This window comes from Monodelphis domestica, chromosome 8 (genome assembly GCF_027887165.1).
Source record: "Monodelphis domestica isolate mMonDom1 chromosome 8, mMonDom1.pri, whole genome shotgun sequence".
NCBI classification, from domain to species: Eukaryota; Metazoa; Chordata; class Mammalia; order Didelphimorphia; family Didelphidae; genus Monodelphis; species Monodelphis domestica.
Genome location: NC_077234.1, coordinates 41203136 through 41224289, shown reverse-complemented (window position 1 = coordinate 41224289; position 21154 = coordinate 41203136). Strand labels below are relative to the sequence as shown.

The 21154-nt window shown below is 39.7% G+C and overlaps 1 protein-coding gene across 3 annotated transcripts in view; it reads right to left on the bottom strand.

Annotated features, from left to right (window-relative positions):
• Window positions 1-6783: 6783 nt before the first annotated feature.
• KCNMB2 (potassium calcium-activated channel subfamily M regulatory beta subunit 2) overlaps window positions 6784-21154 on the bottom strand; it is a 295143-nt gene continuing 280772 nt past the window's right edge. For all 3 annotated transcript variants that reach the window (XM_007501955.2, XM_056808415.1, XM_007501954.2), the window contains one exon: window positions 6784-8622. In XM_007501955.2, the coding sequence (XP_007502017.1) occupies window positions 8338-8622 (285 nt within the window). In that variant the 3' untranslated portion in view covers window positions 6784-8337. The remainder of the gene's footprint in view (window positions 8623-21154) is intronic.

Sequence of the window (21154 nt, the reverse complement as noted above, 5' to 3'; positions counted from 1 at the left end):
ATGTTCCCACAGAGTGCCTTTGATTTAGTCTACAGGGTGCTTCTCCTAGAATGAGTTTCATTGTGAAGTCTGGCAGTCTCAGAAGTGCTCCAAATCACAATTCTGCCAAGAACTCTTGGATTACTTAATTATTAAAATGCTGCCTCCTCTTGAGAGTAAGGGACAGTCATGGCCTCTTACTGTGGCATGAGTCTTCCATTGCTTTCCTGAACACTCAGAGTGGAGTATTCCCAAGTAGTCTGGAAATCTGCCACCTGCATCTGGGGCCACTTGGGATCAAAGGTTATTTTTTCAGTATGATGAAGATCAGGACACTCAGTATAGCAGAGATTTTTCTATAAGACTTTTATGAACAACAGCAAAGTGATCTGGTCTGGGTGGGCATGGCATTTCTCAAAATCAGTAACCTAGCCCAATGTCTTTTAGAGTACTTGGCTATAGTGATTTCTATTGGTAGACACCTAAGCTGTCATGAGAAGCATCTTAGGATCCTGGGAACATCAAAATATAGGCAAAACTTTTGGGATATCAATGTGCTCCTTTTTTTGTTCCCTCACTCTATATGTCCCATGGAATGTAGGCTCTTTAAGAGCGAGGGGCTGTTTGGTTCTTGTTTCTACATTCCCCAATGCCACCAATAACTCAATTTTGTAATACTTGCATAACATTTCCAACATAGGGGGATAAGGATTACAAGTATTATAATAGCCAATTTATATAGAAAAGTGGGTTCAATAAGTCAACCAATGACCCTACTCCAGTCAAAGGACCCAATAAGATGCTGATAACTATATCAGGTGAGAACACCTCTATTGGATCAGTCTATTAAAAGGTGTTAAACTGAGTGTGAAAAGTTCTTAATTAATTTAGGAGGAGTGAAAGCCACTAGGTGAAATAAATGGATTCACATAGGAAGCATATTAGAATTGGTTGAAGAGTCTCAGTCATGCCCTATGGGTCTTGGATAAAAGAGTAAGTTTATCTGGAATGAGGCATTCAAGTGATGGATCAGCCTAGAAGAGAAAGCAGGTCAGCCATACTCCTAGAGGGAATCACTGGGTATGTATATATGTGTGTGTGTTTGTGTGTGTGTGTGTGTGTGTGTGTGTGTGTGAGGTATGACAGGTGCCCTTGTCTTCTCTCCCCTTACATCCTTCTTGCCAAGAAAATTATTTTTTGAACTTCACAAGGTCCCATTAGGGTTTTCAAAACACCTGATGGCAATGTCTATTAGGAGCCAAGAACAAACTTTGTGATCTGATCAGACCATAACTAAGGAGAATTTCATGAGAACTCCATTAGTGAAAACCAGGGGCCATATGTTCCCCCCCTTGCTACACATACCCTCTGAGCTCGAGTTCATGTTTCCTTGAATTCTGAATGTATGCATAAGAAAGTGTGTACTTGGTTTGAACTAAATGTTCTTATTATGTCACCTTAGTAAATGCCCATTTCTAAAAACCAATTAAGTGTGGTTGGCTAATTGATATTAATTGATAATCAATGGGAAGAGTGCACCAGCGGGACTTGTGAACATTAGTTCACCAGTGTGAAAATTAAAGGAAAATTCAATCTCTCAGGGTTACCTCTAGATCCCTGAGGAGAAAAGCAACTAGCTATGCAAGGGGGACCCAACATGCTAGAATGATTTTGAACTGAAAGTTATCTCTGAAGCCTGTGTAACAGAAAGATAAAAAAAGCAAGGGCAATGAGGCTGAGTGGATAGTGTGTCAGGAAGATTTATATACATACAATGCCTGGGTTCAGATCTTGTCTCTGAAATGTACTGCCTAGATGACCTTGGACAAGTTCCTCAAACCCTTAGGCACTGGTTTTCTCATCTTTAAATTGAAGGGAGTCAGACCAGATAGCCTCGAAGGTCCCTTCCAACTCTGAACCCCCCTCAACTCATCTGTAAAATGAGTGGATTGGATTATTTATCTCTGTGATCCCTTCTAAATCCAGGTCTATGATTTTCTGATCCCCACACCCTTACTCTAGGGCTGAGCCTCTGCTTTACAGTTTCATGGCATCCTAGGGTCTCTGTCTCTTATAAATAGTTGTTGAATTAAGTCAAATGTCATCTGTGTCTCAAGATGAGGGATTTCTGGCTCCCACTATAAATCCCTCATCTTTGGGCTCTTCCTAGATTTGCTGGAGGTTAGCTATAGCAGCTGAAAGCTTTTGGGTCAGAGACAGAGCCTCCTAATTGTGCCCCAGTGCTCTCTGTGCTGTGTTCCCAGTGTGCACAGTGAGAGTCTGTTGTGTTTGCTCAGCATGGGGAAGCTCAAACAGTTCAAGCTTGCAGCTGCCTTGTATAAACTGCTGGCTTTCAAGCCCAGCAGATAAAAAGGGCTGTAGTTTGATTACTCTAAAATCAGGAGGAGGCTGATGGGTTTGGACTGAACTGAGTGAGGATATTATATGGATGTTTGGAGGTGGAAGTACCCAAAAACATCACAGATGGTAGGTGATGGTTGCAGATGGTGAAGAATGTTTCTGTGGATACATCAGAGACTGGAAATCTCATTGGATGGACCTTCAGTGTCTGCAAAACTTACTGGATGGACAAATGGTAAAAGAACTGCAGAATCTTAGAAGTGGAAGGGACCTTGGAAGCCATCTGGTACAACCCAGACTTGAGCAAGAATCCTCTCTTTAACATATCTAACAAGTGGTCATTAAGGCTTTCTTAGAAGACTATGGGGACAATGGGATATAGTGGAAAGAGCATTTAGAGGATCTGGGTTCAAATTCTATCTTTGCCACTTATTGCCTGTTTGTGAAAGTCATCTAATTTATTAGGGTCTCAGTTTCTTCATTTGCCAAAGAATGAGAAGACTGGATTAAATGATCTTTAAATTCCCCATCTCCTCCTCCTCAGTCATGATCCTATGAGTTTGAGTTACCTCTTCCAGCAGGTATGTTGGGAAGTTTTTCTTGCCATCAAGCCTAAATTTTCTTCTTCCCAACTTCCATTCATTGTTTCTGGTTCTGCCCTTAAGGGTCAAGCAAAACAAGGAAAATCTCTCCTCTACTTATTGCTTCTGAAGAGGGCTATTGCCTTTGGTTTTCCATTTATACAGCATTTTCTAGGCATTCATAAAATCAAGTTGAGAGGGAGAATTGAATGGTTCTCAAATTTCCTTGTCAACCCCTTCAAATCAAGCACTGCACACTTAAATATCTAATATTTGGATATCTGATATTTACTTATAAGGCTCTATGATTCCTGCAAAAATTTAGAACTGGAAAGGACATCAGAGATTATCAAAATCAATTCATTCTTTTTATTTTTTTGACCCTTATCTTTTATCTTAGAATCAATACTAAGTATTAGTTCCAAGGCATAAGAATGGTAATGGCTAGGCATTTGGGGTTGTGACTTGTCCAACATCAGGCAGCTAGGAAGTTTCAGAGGTGGCATTTCAACCCTGGACTTTTCTTTTCTAGGCCTGGCTCTCAATCTACTGGGCTACCTTACTTAGCTTCCCCAAGTATAAGATCTTAATGAAACAAGGTTCCCTTTCCTGTCAGTAAATCCAGATATAGCCTAGATAATGCCTAGAAAATGGGAGAGGAAGCATGGCACAGTAAATTGAGGTTTGGTTCAAGGCTTGCCTGACTCATAGGAATTGTGTGATCCTGGGTAAGTCACTTAATTTCTAAGGACTCCAACTAATTAATACTACATTTCAGATTAGCTGCTAATTCATATTGGTAGAGCTCCTTCATCAGTAATTTCCCTACACCAATGAAATCACAGGTTGTATCTAAAAAAATATGTAGAGAAGACCAGACAGGCAGCTGCTGCTACAATCACTGATTTTCACTTTGTTTTGTTAAATATGAATAAAGGACAAAAAAGGAAAAATTAGAGCCTTGAGAACAGAAAGAGCCATCTCCTGCCTCCACTCACCTCTTCTTTTTATTGCCTAATCTAAATGTGAGGAACTTCCTTTCAGGGGTGGGCAAGGTTAGTCATCCAATTTTAGTACTGCGTATTCCTTTCTAATTATTGTTTTACCTGGCTTCATCCCATTACTGGAGTTATTTTCCATCTCACATATCTCTGTTAATGTCACTGAGATGATTCTAGCCTACAGTTAAGTGTCAAGATGCATCACCCACAAGAATGCGGGTGGAACGCTTACCACAAGGGATGTAAGAAGATATATGATGTGTCCATGTCCTGTACAATCATTTGATTTCATTGTCATCAAAAAGTGAGGGGAGCATTCCGGCTCTCCAAATGTCAGCTACTAAGCATAAGGGTATTCTATTATCTCTTCCAGTCAGCCATCATTTGGCCAGTAGCTTTTTTGAGATCCATCTCATTTTTCTTACAACCATTTGCAAACAGACACTGGTGTATTTACAATTTTTCCCCTGAGTTTTGATATGATTGTATCTGGAAAAGTGGAAGTCAATGAAGTTTTAGATAGGATGTGCTGACTGAATAATGTAGGTAATTTAGAATCTCAGACATCTCTTTGTGCCATGTGGGAAGTCAGTACTATAAAATCATGAGGAGGGAGGCCTAGGCATTGCTTCTGGCAGGTATAAATGAACACCTTCAGCCCTGAAGTTTAGGCTTTGTTTGAGAATGTTTGTGAATGGGACAAAGGAGCCTGCTTTTGAACCACTGGATCCCCATGGTCCTAAAGGGCTGACTACTGTGCATAACTGGCATCACACATGCTTAGAATGCTGGAATTTTAGAACAAAAGGGTATAGGTCTTCATTGGGGAACCTTTTGGCAAATTCAAGCTGTCTATGAGCTCTCCTGATTACCAGAAAGAGTTGAGGGAGAAAGTGCTTGCTTTGGGACAGACAGAGGAGTAGGGCATGCAAAAAAAATGTTGTTGGTCTCTGCATTCATGCCATGTCTTCACCAATGTTGGTATAGATGATCAAGTATGAACTAATTCTCCCCATCCCATTTCATTGGATTATGGAACTCTCATGAGAGGAGACTCCCTCTAGCAATAACCTATCAATGAAGGTCAATACCTTTTGTACAACTGATAGTCATAAAGAGTTTCATGGGGGCACTGAGACTTGTCCAGTGCATGCAACCAATATGTGCCAGAGGCAGAATATGAACACAGATCTTCCTGACTCTGACCCCAGTTCTCTATTCACTATGACACATGGTCAAACTCCATTTTAGAAATGGGAAAACCATGGATCATTGTGCTTTAATTGGAGGCAAAGCTCACTCTGATTCAAGATAATTAAATGACATAACTCCTTTTTTACCATCATTTTAATATATTCTTGGTACCTGTTTTTATCTGTAAGATACCACAGAAAAGCAAGTATTTTGAGGACAGGGACTTAAATTTTATTTCTATATCCCTAACATCTAGCACAGTACCTAGCACATTGCAGATGCTTAATATATGTTTGTTGATTGACTGAAAACCTTCATATCGAAGACAACAGCTATTTCCACAGAATAGTTAAGGTCATTCCTCTTCTAAGCTATGCTTTCATTTGACCTGTGCTATCTCTAACACTCTAACACGTAGGAGAAAGTGGCATTGAATTAGGATATAGTGGCCCATCTGGTCTTTCTGTTTTGGTGTTATTGCCTGGAGATCATTTCACATTGAATTGAAGCACAAGTTGGAAAGCTTTTTGCTAAAAAAAATAGAACTTAAAGGCAAAATCTTTCTTTAATATCACCAACATCTCATTTACTAGTAGGAGAGCACAACTTATACTTGAGACATCTTCAGAAGCATTCTTCTGAGTCCCTCTTGCTGCTTCAGAAAAGTAAAGATGCCTCATCTATCATCCCTGCTTTGTTCTTTCTGTGTGATCAAAGTGTTTCAATCTGATTTGCCAACAATTCATAATATTGTGTGGGTGTGTATTTGTGTGTGCATAGACCAGAGAGACAACTAGAGTGGAACAAACTAGAACAATGATGGCAAACCTTTTAGGGACCACATGCCATTTCCCACCCCATGCTGTGTCCTGCTTTCCCCCCAGACTAAGTGCTGTGCCCATTTGCTCCAGACAGGGGAGGGAGAAAAGGAGAGGAGTGAACCTAGCACTTGGCTCAGGGGAGGGAGTAAGTGCTTCCATTGGGCTGCAGAGCAGAGGGGCGGGGAAAGCTTGGTAGAGAGGGGGAAGGGAACAGGTCCACCTGAGTTCCTCTGCCTTTCTAGTAACTAACTCTGGCAGGTGATGACCATAGAGAGGTCTCTGCATGACATCTTTGGCACATGTGTCATAGGATTGCCATCCCAGAACTAGACCATTGTCCAGTGTGAACAATTTAGGAGATTCTTTGTCTTCACAAAGTCCTTTAGTAACAGTGTTATAAGAGTTTACTAATTATTTCTAATAATACTAGTTATAGTAGGAAATGACTAGTCAGGGAGTTGCAATAGGTTCCTATTACTCTCTGCTTTGTTCTCTAACCCTCCCACTCCCTCCCACCACAGTAGCTTTTCTATCAGTGGCTTTGTTCTGGAGTCCTTGGGCATCCTCCTTCCCACTCTTAGTCAACCTGAGGGTGTGCTTCATGATTCTAGTTATAGTCACTTTTGTGGTACCTACCTTGGGTTCAGAATTCTTAGTTATGACTCTGCATGTGTATGTAATGAGAGGATTTTTACTAATTAACCATTAAAAAAGAGTAGATCCCATAAATCCCTATGTGCTTGGATTTGTCAATGGCTAAAAATTTGATTGCAAACTCAGAACACAAGAGCTATTACAAACCTGGATTTTTTTCTTTTTATTTTTAATTACACATTGGAGCCTTGATTACACCCCAGGGATTTATTTGCTTAAGAAAAGTCAAACCATGGATTACAAGATTGAAGATTAATTTCCACCTCATCAGATTAATTTTACTGTTCACTCCACAAGTACGATTTGTAAAACCTTGTATTGGCTAAAAAGTTTTCAATACTATATTACAAAAGAGTACTTAAATATGGATGAGACTGATTGAAGATGGTGTTTTCCCTCTGTTTGCTTATTGAGGCTGGGGGAGAAAAAGCAGGATGTTCTCTTTTAGAATCAATCTCTCATTGATTTCCTAGAACACAGTTAGTAATCAGGGTGCTAATAGAGACAATCTCAAATTTGTTATTCAGCCCAAGTGTCAGATAAGAAAAAAGGTCTAGACTGCTTATAAAAGATAACCAAAGGAAGGAATTGTAAATAGAAAAATAAAATATGTAGAGGAGAGAAACATTCTGAGCTCAGTGCTTTAAGAGAAAACACACAGAGAAAACAGATCAAATAAGAGACATCACATTCTTTAGCCTGGCCTCGATGGTATAAATCTTAGACCATCTCTTCCTTACACATCTACTCTCTTGTCCATTTAAGAAATCATTCCAATTAGCTGTGCCTACTGATTGGGTCTTAATTTCCAGAATGGTACATGCTGTTGAAGAGCTCCATTGAGAGATGCTAACAATTAATAGATTTCCAGTGCCATGGATATTAGTGCACTCTAGTCAGGTGTCATGGAGCTATGAGCGGCTGTCACCATTCATTCAAATCTTGGGGCATGCAGTCCTTTGTTGGTATCATCCCTTCCCCTCCAGTGCCACACTAGTGGCAAAACAGTATTCTTTTTCTCCCTGAAAGACAGCTAGTTGTTACAATAATATGACTAAGTAGAACAGATCTTGCTTCTGTTTTCAATCCTGTTAAAAAGCAAACATTTCTGTAAGTAGAAAATAATTTAAAAAGGTGACCATTTCAATTTCATCTTTACAATGATATGTAGCAATACAAGGAAAATGGTGAATACCCTCCCCCCCCCCCCCCCCAAGGTATGCCAGTCCCGTCTCTTGCTGGAGGGTTCAGTTTGGAGAAAGAGAAAAGGAAACTTTGTTGTTGTTGTTGTTTGTTTTTGTTTTGGCTGCAGCTTTGGTAAACAATGAATGACAGAATACATCGCAGAGACGTCTCTGGGAGAGATGATGACTCCGAACACAGAATACGCCACAACAACACGGCCCTACATTCACTGACAACACTTGACAAATGATTCACCGCATCCTACATTGGCGGAAGGGGACAAGGAAGTCTCAGGAGTGTCATCAAGAAAACAAACCAAGCAACCAAGAGGATGAAAACAACCAACAGCAGACTGTGGGGATCCTCCACCCCGACTTCTACAAAATAGAAACATCACGTTTGCATATCAAACAGTAGCTGCATTATTGCTCTATGTATCGGAATCAATTAAGGAACTCATAATAGACGACACAAGTTACAAACTTAAGGTTCTTTGGTGAAGAATGAGAGAAACCAGTACTGTATTTGCACGTAAAGAAAAAACTTTGTCGGGGCTGCCCTCTATCTGTTGATTCGCTGGATGCGTTCGCAGAGCAGGGAGAGGTACTGCGTGAATTTCACCATGGCCACAATGGCCACTCCACCACTCATCATGCAGGTGGGCCAAAAGAGTGAGTGGAACAGCACATTGGAGCTGTAGAGTTTGGTTAGGATGACGTTCTTCTGGTTGCCTGATGGGTCGGAGAAGCAGGAGAACCGTTGGTACTTCCTGAAATTCTCCATCACCACATTCACCATGGACAGCGACTCTTCGAAATTCTTGCCACATTTGGGTATATAAGAACACTGTAGAGAGATGGAGAAGCTCATTGAAATTCGTGATTTCCCTTTTTTTTTCTCCTTGTCTGATTATATGACCAAAAGATTTAGAGTCGGAAGGTACCCTAGAAATCATCTAGGCCAGTTTCCTCATTTGACACAGGGGGAAATTGAGGAGGAATGAGGTGAATGACTTGTCCAGGGTCACAAAGTTATAAATGGCATCCTATTTTAGTAAGGATTTCAACTCATACTCGTTGACTCCAAGTTCATCACCCTTTCCACTCTACTAATAGCCTCTCGAAGAACATAAAAACCTAGTAATAGGGAAGACACGGTAGAGGTCAGTCTAGATTCTAAGCAACAAAAGGCAGCATGGGTTGAGCATTGAATGGCTTCAGAAGAGCATCTGATGCTTGCTAGCTGTGGTACTGTGGGCAAGTTGCTTCAGGAGTATCTTATTTTATCCAGCATAAAATACAAATCCATCAGTTTGGAATTTAAAATCCTTCACAATCTAACATTTTCCCAGATTCAGATTCCATGCTATTCTCCATCATACACTCTCCATTTTAAACATTTTGCTTGACTGGCTGTTCCCTTCAACAATATTCCATCTCCTTCTTCTGTTTCTTTTCTTTTTAAAGGTTCTAAGGCAGAAAAGTGGTAAGGGCTAGGCAATGGGGGTTAAGTGACTTGCCCAAGTTCACACAACTTGGAAGTGTCTGAGGCCAGATCTGAACCCAGGACCTCCCGACTCTAGGCCTGGCTCTTAATCCATTGAGCCACCTGCATCCTCCCTCCTCTGATTTTATGCACAAGCTTTCCCTTCTTTCCTTGACTTCTTGGAAGTTCTAACTCTCTTAAGAACTCTAATACTAAGAGAGCCTTTTTGGTATCTTCCTTAGTTATTAGTGATTTGGTCCCCATCTTTTTCTGCTCCATGAAAATTATTATTTACTTTGTATTTCTCATTTAAATAAGAGTGGGTAGGTGGTGCAGTAGGCTAGAAAGCCAGGCCCAGAGTCAAGAAGACCTGAGTTTAAATCTGGCTTTAGATGTTTCCTGACTATATGACCCTAGGCAAATCATTTAACTTTACCGGTTTGCCTCAGTGTCCTCCTCTGTAAAATGGACACAATCATAGCACCTACATTACAGGGATTTTGTGAGGATCAAATGAGATAATGGTAACGTGCTTACCACAGTGCTTGGCACATAGCCAATGCTATAGAAATGTTAGTGATTATTATTATCTTATATTTAGTTATTGGCATATATATTATATCTCTCCAGTAGAATGTAAGTTCTTTGAAGGCCAGAACTGTTTTGATTTTGACTTTATATGCTCAGCACTTACTGTGGTTTTCTATACATTTTTGTTATTTGGTCATTTTCAGTTGTGTGGGACTCTTTGTGACCCCTTTTTAGAGTTTTCTCAGCAATGACACTGGAGTGGTTTGTCATTTCTTTCTCCAGGTCATTTTACAGATGAGGAAACTGCAGAAAAGAGGGGTAAGTGACTTGTTTAGGATCATATTTCTGGATTCAAATCCAAGGCTGTATTCAAATCCAAGTCTTCTCTCTGGGTCTGGTAAGCTACCTGCTGTGACACCTAGATGCCCTGCCCTATGCTTTGTGGGAGTTTAAATAATGCTTGTGAAAGGCAGAAATGGATTTTTCTGAGCCTCACATTCTTCACTTCTCAAGTAAAGAGATGAGAAGAATAAACAAGGAGGTTTCTTGATGAGTTCTTTTGGGTGAGCTTTTGGTATTTAGTATTAGTATTAGTATTTAGTATTTAGTATTTAGAACCTTTGATGATCAGGGGTTCCTAAAGTGTGGATGTGACTATAGTCAAGAAGGGAAAGACAACTTTTGATGACCTTCTAGTGATTAGAGCTGTCCTCGGGTGATTTGGTAGTAGTGAGGTACTTAAGATTATGACATAGGAAGAGACTGGAAAAGCATCCATTAAGTATTTACTATGAAGTGCCTGGGATAGGGTCAATTTAGAGCTGAGAAGCCTTGAGTTCAAGTCCTGCATCTACAGCATGTTGACTGTCTAAGGAAGTCATTCAAACTCTGAGCGCTCTGGGCAATTCTCTAAGACTTAAGTTTCAGAGAAGGTCAACCTGTACTTGAATAGGGAGATTCCTCATCCAGAAGTTTTCTAGATCAGTGAAATCACAAATCTAATACCTATACCTACCATGTGCCAAGCACATGGTTAAACTTTAGGGATACACATAGAAAAGGGAGACAGCCTTTGGTTTTACACAAATAACATTTAAAATAGAGGAGATGTCTGATAAAAAGGAGATTGTTTGTCTCACAGTCTTAAATTCTGTTTGTCTTTTAGGTGGAATTCAAACTGCCATCTGACCCTGGGCCAACATCTGACCCAGGGCACTTACCATGTTGGCCTCAGTTTCCTCATTTATAAAATGAGCTGGAGAAGGAAATAGCAAACCGCTCCAGTACTTATACCCAGAAAACTCCTTGTTTTTGGTTGGTGGTGCCATGGAGGGACATAACCTCTATCAGAGTTACCGAGAGGATCTCCCCTTGATTGGGTCAGAATGATGCTGAGTGCTTTGCTTTTGGTCATTGAAACTAGATTCTTTGAGGTGCACTCTAGCTTAATGTGGCTTGATCAATACCTTGTCATTTAGAAAGCAAATACTTATTAAATGCCTGCTATGTGCCAGGAAATGTGCTAAGTTCTGGGTATAACAAAGAAAAGAAAACACAGTCTCTGCTTTCAGATATCTTCTAGTTTAATGAATATTAATAAGCCAGCGACATAAATACACCAGGGGACGAAGCTAGCTAGAGCATTGCTGGCAGCCATGAAGGTCCTATTTCTCAGGAAATTCAGTTCAACTTGAAAAGATTCTATTAAAAGCCAGGCACTGGAAAGGAGAAGACCAAAATAAAACCATCCCTGCCCTCAAGAAGGCTTCATTCCACTGGAGTTAAGAACGTCAGGTCACAAATTAGCTTTTGACTATTTGGCAGTCTTGGTGGAGACAAACATTTTCCTTCCTTCCACAGTGTTTGGACCCAATCCAGAGAGAAGTTTTCTGGGGACAGATGGGACAGAAGTGGCCTCTGGGGAAGTCTGGAGTTATCGTTTTTAATCTTGCTTCTGTCCCTGCAGCTATACAGAGGAATGGTTTTATTCAAGGAGATTTTAAAAATCAAATTAGTTGTATTTAGAAAAGGTCAAACCATTACTGCCAATTTAGATAACAAATCCATGGGGGCCTTTTCCATTCTTGGGCCAGGAGAGTTTATGAGAGTGACCTCCCTTGCAAAGGATTCTGTGTTATCAAAAGGTGGAGACAAAATGAGGCTTCATTTTATTGTTATTCTCTTCTAGAAGGGTTCAACTTAAAAAATAAATGGTTTGAAGGTAGGTAGAGTAGGGGATGGAATGTTTGACTTGGAGTCAGGGAGACTTGAGGCTGAGACCCTGCTTCTGACACTTACTAACTGAATGGCCCTGGACATATCACTTCACCTCTGTCTGTCTCTGTTTCCTCATCTGTAAAATAGGGATTACAATAGCAGCTACCTCACAGGAGTTGTGGTAAGGATTCAATGAGATAATTCATGTTTCTTTCTTAACCTTGAAGTACTATATACATGCCAGTTAGTCTTAGTATTATACACTCCAGCTTATTTATTATATTCAATTGTTATTTGTCATTAGGGAGCATTACATATTCCAGCCCTTCATACATCATGATGTCCAGAATTGAACACAATATGGCCTGACCAGGGCAGATGGCAGTGGGACTATTCCTCCTGTGGTCCTGGACACGTCTCTTAATGCCACCATAGATTTCCTAAGTCCTTTTGGCTGTTGAGATATGCTCCTTGTTTTAAACCCTTACCCTCTCTCTTAGAACCAATACTGTGTATTGATTACAAGGTAGAAGAGTGGTAAGGGCTAGACAAAGGGGGTTAAATGACTTGCCCAGGGTCACATAGCTGGGAAGTATATGAGGCCAGATTTGAATCTAGGACCTCCCATACCTAAGTCTGGCTCTTAATCCATCAAGGCATATAGCTGCCCCCTCCCCACCAACATACTCTTGATGTAGTAATCAGATTTCCCATTTTCACTCTTGAATGTGGCTAAAGTTGGTTCTACTTAAAGGTCTTCTGTGTTGACTCTGAATCCTTTTTGCTTAGGGACTTTGAGAAATTATTTGTTGTAATTTGATGGGAATAAAGTGGGATGTGCTTCTTGGAGACAAGGTCCATTTGTTTTACTGTAAGGTTGTAAGTGAACAATATCCCCTTAAAGGGAGTGATAGTGTGGGGTAATAGTTAGAACACTGGACTTGAAGCCAGGAAGGTCTGGATTTAATTATCACCTAGACACTCATGAGCTTCATGTGTGACCCTGAGCATGTCACTATCCTTCCTGAGCCTCAGTTTCCTCATCTGTAAAAAGAAGAAAATAATACCTATAGCACCTAGCTTACAGGATTGTCTTGAAGGTCAAATAAAATATTATATGTAAAGCATATTGCAAACCTTAAAGAAATCTGTTCATATGGGTTCTTACTAGAAAGGATTTCATGATACAGTGAAAAAGTATATTTGAGGATAAGAGGACCTGAATTCAAATTCTGATTCTATTATTTACTGACTGTGACATTAGACAAGTTACTTAATCTCTCTAAGCCTCAATTTCTTCCTCTGTAAAATGAGATCATAACTTTTGTATTTCCTATTTCTGGGGAAAGTATTTTGTAAACAGCAATGAACTATGATTACAGTGATTAAGGGAAAAGAGAATGGACATTTATTAATTATCTACTATGTGTCAGCCTCTATATGTGCTAAGTGCTTTTTTCTCCCCAAATATTATGTAATTTGTGCTATTATAATAACACAATTATAAAGGTGCTATTATTATCCCCACTTTGCAGCTGAGGAAACCAAGGCAAACAGAGGTTAAATGACTTGTCTAGGGTCACAAAGTTAATAAATATCTTAAGTCAGATTTGAATTTAGGTCTTCTTGACTTCAGGCTCAGTTCATATTCTACTGTACCACAAGCTCACTGGGAATTTTCATTGAATGATCCACCAGTTAACAAACTATTTTCCTTCCTCATAGAGGCAAGGGTAACAATAGATTGGGAGAGAAAGGAACTTGAGAGCTCATCTAGTTAAATAATTTCATTTCACATGTGAAGAAACATTTTATAGATAGGAAAAATGACTTCCTCATAATCATCTCAAGCAATAGAATTTGGACTTGAACCCAGGTTATTTGACTCCCAAATCTAGTATTCTTCCCTAGCTTTTTACCAGCAAATGAAACAGCATCTTTGGGAAGATGTGAATGGAGAGGACAATGTATCCTTGGAGGTATTGAATGAAGAGAAATATGGATGGAGCTATTGTCGGGCATTTTTTGTACCTCACATTAGGAGAGGCAGAGGGGGAAAATCATACCAGAGCTGAGGAAGTGTTCCTGAAATCATTTGATGGTTTCTAGCCAGAGGACTGGTTTGCTGCCATGGTAGAATTAGTTTGGGTACCAGAGAGAGTAATCAGGCTAAGGATTGTACTAGATGTGCCCTCTTAAATTGGGCATTCTCAGGCAAAAGTCCAGACTGACTCACCTTAGTTAAGACTGATATTTGTCTCTTGTTTTCTCTCTAAAGAGGTCCATAGAAGGGTGAATTAGGCAGAAGATTTCCTCTGTTTACTTTAGGAGAGAAGGGATGATTTGAAAAAGAGAACTTCATGTTCTGTCCAATTTGAGTGATGGGTAGACAGTCTTTGAGTACCCAGGAGCCTCATTTTCTTTCACCTCTCCTGACTTTCAATACCCTATCAACATTTTTCCTCCTTTGAACTTGTTTTTTAAAGTTGTTTGGTTTTTACTTTCAGTTTTTACTATTTGGCAAGCTGTGCTGCTTAAAATTCTTGGCAGAGTGAAGGGAAACAATATTCTCTCACAATTATGCACTAACAGTCCTGCCAGTATCCTGGCACATCCTTGTTCTGTTTGCTTACACATTTTCACATTTATTGTGGCATTCTGGCATGCTAGGGGATTAAGAAGAGGGAGCAAAATGAAAGAAAGCACATCAGGAGATTAAGACACATTGGTATCCAGGGATGCTCAAACACCTACAATTATCTGAACCAAGGAGATCTAAGGATATTGATTTTCTGTTACTGATTATGCCAACACTCAATCAAATAACAGTTGATTTGATGTTTCCAGCAGGTTTGGAAGAATGCTAGTGTCTAGAATTCCCCCTCTTGTTCTCTCTATTATCTGTTCTTGGGTGTCCACTGTTTCCTTCTCTTTGCCATCTGGCCCTCATCCTCACCTCCCAAATGAATATCGTTCTTGGAGCCAGCTTAGTAGAGGAGTTGTTGAGCTGAAATCATTCTACAACTGGCATATCCCTGAAGTCATATCCCCTTATGGTTTCAGCTACCCCTTGGTAAGCACTTTGTCTTTGAGGATATGAATTAAAAAAAAAAACCCTTACCTTCTGCAAAAGGTAAGATAAAAAGGTAAAAAAAAAACCTGTAAAAAACTCTTCCAATACATTGTATTGGCTCCAAAGCAAAAAAGTGGTAAGGGCTAGGTAATGGGAGTTAAGTGACTTGCCCAAGGTCGAACAACTAGGAAGTACCTGAGGTCTTATTTGGAGAAGGGACCTATTATCTCTAAATATGGTTCTTTATCCACTGAGCTATCTAGCTGTCCCATGTTATCCTCACTATTGAAGGACATGTCGATATATTGCCCTGTCTGACTTCAATTAGAATTTTGGTGATTCTCCATTATAAGATGCAGTAGGCTGACTCTTTCTTCCCTGACTGCTACTCCTTGTTTCTTCAGACTCATCCATATTAGTGTCATCTCTCTGGGATGCCTATTCCATTCTTCTCTATTTCAATGTGCCCATTGGAACTCCTATTGTTAACAAACTATCTTTTGTATTAGCCTTGAACCCTGCACCCTAAAATTACTTTGTATATATATGTATATATTATGTTTAATTATATGGGTATATGTTATTTTCTCCCAAAGAGAGTAAGTTCTTTGAGGGTTGGGTCTGCTTTGGTTTTGTCTTTTTTTATCCTGAGTGCCTATGATAGAATTTGGACATAGTAGGTACCTCATAAAGGTTTGTTGAATTGAATTGAAAGTCATGACTTTCAAACAAGTGGCATATGATTGTGATGAAATACTCCTGTATCCCAAGAAATGATGAGCAGTTTAATTAAAAAAACATAAATATCTACATGAAATTATGAAAAGTGAACCAAAGATAACCAGTAAAACAATATATATAATCACATATATAATAGGAATATTGTTTGAAAATAACTCATCTATGTCCAACTCCACAGAAAGAATTGTTAAGTAGAAATAAGCAAGACACCCATATCTATTTTGTCAAATGATGCCTTCTCTAGTTTGGGTAAGGGATAGAAGGAGGAAGATTCCTAGGAATTTTAATGTAACAAACAAATTAACTAATAAAAAAAAGAAAGTATTGCCTTGTTTCATGGATTTAAAGAGTTACTGAGGAGGGGGTCTACTGATATTTTCTTTTAGTTGATCTTGTATTTCTACTCACAGAGTAAAGACATTGAAATAAGCCCTGATAAGAAATGAAATATTGGGGGCAGATAGTTGGTTCAGTGGATTGAGAGCCAGACCTAGAGAGGGGAGGTCATGGGTTCAAATATGACCTCAGTCACTTCCTAGATGTGTAACTCTGGGCAAGTCACTTAACTCCCATTGCTTAGCCCTCACCTTCTATTTAATTGGTGTTAACTGATCTTTTACCCAAAAAGACTTCTGTAAACATGCCAGCCTAGTTTGTGAGGTTAATTTGAAACATAAAGAAAGGTCATTCCAGAACCTTATATCTTTGTCCAATAAATACATAGTATTGATTTTAAGATGGAAGGTAGTTTTTTTTTTAAAGTAGTAAAATATTGTAGTAAAACCATAAGCAAACTGGACTGGGAGATTCCATGTCCCTTACTTTAACTATCTGTGTGGCCTCGAGTAAGTCATGTCTTCTGTTGGGAGCTCAGTTTCCTCATCTGTAAAAGTGATATAATTGACCAGAACTTTAAAGCCTTTCCAGTTCTTTGTTTCTGGAATACTTTTCTGATTGGTGTTCTTATTAGGTTCTTATTCTTATTTGGTCATTTCCTAATTCTGAAATCTTACAACCATGCTGGGCTGTACTATTGCCCCACAAAAGCTCATAATGAAGATGATGATGACAGATATCCCTTATATATGACTTCCAAGGTTGTAAAGTGCTTTTATATTTATGATCTCACTTGGACTCCCATCACCTCTGTGAGATAGTGAAATTTTCTTTCTTCTGCTCAGATAAATAGGTACTATAAGTATTATTTCCATTTTATAGATGAGAAAACCTGAGGTTCAAGAGATGTAGTTTCTTGCCCAGGATTATACAGCTAGGAAGTGTCAGAGGTACGATTGGCATCATAGTCATATTTAACACCATGTTTAACATTTCTCCTAATACAAAAATGGCTTCTTTGAGAATGGGCTGGGAACATCATCTGAAGCTTCAATACTTAAGCAAAAAGATAAAGAAAAAAGTAACCTATAAAGTTCAGGTATTTTTTTTTAACTTAGTCATTGTCTTTCTTGGATAGATGGTGCCATTACTTTTCCTGAGGGTTGGGGTTGGTTCCTTAACCTCAGTTTATTCATTAGTTGCCTCCCTTCTTTCTGTGTAAAAAGTTCTAGGGGGAACTTTGGAGAGGGTTAACACAAATCTAGGGAAGCAGGGAAGAAGCCTGAGATCCAGGATTTAGTTTGTCTAGTAGGATGTTAAGAGTGTCACCTTTCAGAGGGCAAGAGGACTTCTTTGCTTTGGAATCCTCTGCACCTAGAACAGAGCTCTACATAGAACAGATGCTTAATAGTTGTTTACTGGATTAGATTCTCACAACTCTTCCAAAGCTGATATCCTGGAAAGGGCATAGAGATATAGTGCAAAGAGCGTTGAGGGGGAAAGTGATCCATTATTTTATAAGCTGTATGTCTTTGGAGCAGGCAGTTCATCACTCTGACGTACTCTTACCATATCTCCAGAATAAGTGGGATTGACCAGATGAGCTTTATGGTCTTTTCCAGGACAAGAGCCTCTGATGCTCCGATAAGGTGTTCTCTGAAATCTGATTCAGCTCCAATACTCTAAGACATTATACTTCAGGGTGCATAGATCTTGGGCTCAGTATGCTGCCATGTCCTGGGGCAAGTATTATCATTAGTCCTTCTTCACAGCCTTGGGGCTGGTGGTAATGTTCACCCCAGGATCCTGTGTATGCCTATGCTTATATAAACAGAACCAAGTCACTTCTAACTACCAAGTTAACTTGGGACCATGAAGTCAGATAGAATTCACAGGGGACTGAATGAGCTGTGCTGCTCTTGGTTTGGGACCCTTAGTGGAAAGCTTCAATCAATTATATTTCAAATTCACATTATAAACTAGGTTGGCATGTTTACAGGCACCCTTCTGGGCAAAAGATTGGTTTAATGCCAATTACATGGGAGGAATCAGAAAGGAAGATCCCAATTATGGTAACATGAAGCTCTCATAATAGTTTTCTTGTCCAATCATGGAAAAAGATATACAGTTCTGGAATGACCTTCCTTTCTGTTTCAAGTCGACCTCACAAACTAGGCTGGCATGTTTACAGAAGTCTTTCTGGGTAAAAGATCGGTTTAACACCAATTAAATAGGAGGAATCAGAAAGGAAGATTCCAATTATGGTAACATGAAGCTATCATAACCATTTTCTTGTCCAATCATGAACAAAAATATAAAGCTCTGGAATGACCTTCCTCTCCTCAGCCATGGTTGATTTACTGCTAATTAAGAGTGTCCATCTTTTACTATTGAGCCGACCCAATCAGAATTTTGCTCCTGCCTCCTTTCCCTCCAAATATCTCCTATTTATTTTTATGTTGTATATGTAAATATATGCTTCAATATTTCTTTATAAATGCAGATAATTTCTCCTTCAATAGCATATAATCTGGAGGGCATGGTCTGTTTCTTGTAATGCCTAGTTTTTTAATAAGTATTTGCTGATGGTGTGATTACTTTAGGAGCCATAGAAAAAAGTACATGGGGCATGAAACAAAAATGAAAGAAAATTGTCCTTGTGCCTTTGAAGATGACAACATCATGACTGACCCATTTGTGACTCAACTCAAAAGTTGACAGCTGTGTATTACACATTTCAGTAAAATCACCTCCCTTCCACCCCTTGCCATTTCTTTATAATTTTTAGGAATGTGGAGATTTTAAGGGAATGATATTTTTAAAAAACTCTATATCTATGATTTTATCAGTATAGGGATTTCTTGGTATGGAGACTCCCTCCACTATTGCAGATCGATTTTTCAACTGTAAGTCATAGTCTTGGGGAACTGGGGAGGCAGTGAGAAGTTAAATGGCTTGCCAATCTCAACATAGCAAGTTCCCGTCAGAGGTGGGTCTTGAACCCAACTCTTCATTACTCTGAGCCACTATGCCCTGTCGATCATATAGGCTACTAACTAGTCAATGTAGAAATGAATTGTCCTTGATTATGCTCAAAAGGGAAGGCTGAACAGAGTTTGAGATCCCTGGCATGGGTTGATGAGCTGATGGAAGAGATCCTTTGCCGGCTGTTGCAGTCACCATCTTTTGCTCATGTGTGCTAGATGACCTTTTAAGGGTCACTGTCTGGTGACCCTTTGAAAAGAAAAGTGCCAGTTGCTCCTCAGTGCTGTCAGGTTTAGATGCAACATGACATGCCCGAGTTCTATTATTTTGATATTTGGGATCTCAGAAATGAAGGTCTGTAGAAAGAAATGACAACTTGTGGTTGAAGGGAGCATGTTGAAAAGTCCCCCAATTATTTTCAGCTCCTACTCTCTGAGGTGTGGAGTCATTCAGACTATTAAGGAGAAGTTTGTAAGGCTTGACAGTAGCAATTCCCATCTGGGCTTTCTGCCCCCTGCCCGTCCACCCCCTCTCTCCACAAAAGCAAGTTCCTAATGGGAAGAGTTTCAAGCCCAGTCAAAAGTAAAGAAACGAGTAACGGAATGAGCCTTCATACAGTAATATGGAAATATCTGGGCAGCTATACAGTTCAGTGGAAAGGAAAAATCCCCCACTCTGAAATCAGCCTGCATCTGAATTCCGATTCTGCTACTTATAATTGTGTGATCTTGGGCAAGAAACTTCCCCTCTCTGGGCCTTACTTTAACAGCTCTGAAATGACAAAGATGGATTAGATTTTCTCCAAGTTCCTTTCCTAGTCCAAATTCTGTGTGCCTGACACATAATAGGGGGCTTAACAAATGAATTATAAATTTCCCAAATTGTCAGCAGCAACACAGTGAAGACGAAGCACATTTTGGAACTCAGAGGTATCATCATTTGATGCTAACTCAAATATGAGGGCTGTGAAATATTGCTGGGGCGATTCCACAGAATTTTAGCTTTACAAGATGCAAGAATCTGAAAATACCCATTGTTTGGCTAGAAGGAGAGTCAATAACAGCTGACATTTGTCTGTCTCTTTCAGATTTACACAACAGGATCACAGTCTTCAGGAGTTTGCAGGGGCCTCAGAAGCAACTATTCCATCTTATTCCTGGAAAGGAATACTTTGTAAAGTGAACCTAAGAGGACATCCAACCTCTTCTTGAAGCCACCCTTGGGAGCGCTCCTTCCACTTTTGGACAGTTTTTGTTGCTAGGAAGATTTTCCAATGTTGGCTCCCCCAACTGCCATGTCTTATACTGACTTCATCCTTTTGGGACCTAGCATATTAAGTCTCATTTCTCTTCCATGTGTCAGCCTTCTAAATATTTGAAGGCAGCTACCATGTGTCCCTTAGGTCTTCTCTAGGTTAAATACTCCCACTTTCTTCAGCTAGTATTCATATGACATCAGCTTTCAAGTGCTACTTTCAAGAGAGAACCCATCCTGATCCCTCCAGTTGCTAGTGCCCTCCCCTGATGAAGTGCTTTTGTATGTGCTTTATATATACTCTTCTGTGTTGCCTCCCTCAATTAGAATGTAGGCTTCTTGAAGGGAGGTATTATTTCCCTTTTGTCTTTGAATTCACTCCTCCAACACTCTGAACCCCCCCCAGGCACTTAATAAATGCCTGAAGCATTTTGAGTGATTTCATCCATTCCTGGCATTTGACTTATTATTCCATAATATCAGCCCTATTTGGAGGGAGCTGATGGTAGAAACAGCCACATCCTGGGAAAAAACCAGGACTACATTCACTTTTATTTATTGATAAAATAACCTTGAGGCAACTAAGCATTATTTGTGCCTCCTGTAGATTAGGGGGAACCAGAGCAGTGATTTTCAAAAACCAGCTCCTGAAATATTCAGGAGGTTGAGTCCTCAGATGGGGTGGCAATAATTCATGTGAGCTATTGTAACCAAAAGGCAGCTTGGCTTTCTCTGACTTTGGCTGATGAAACCAAT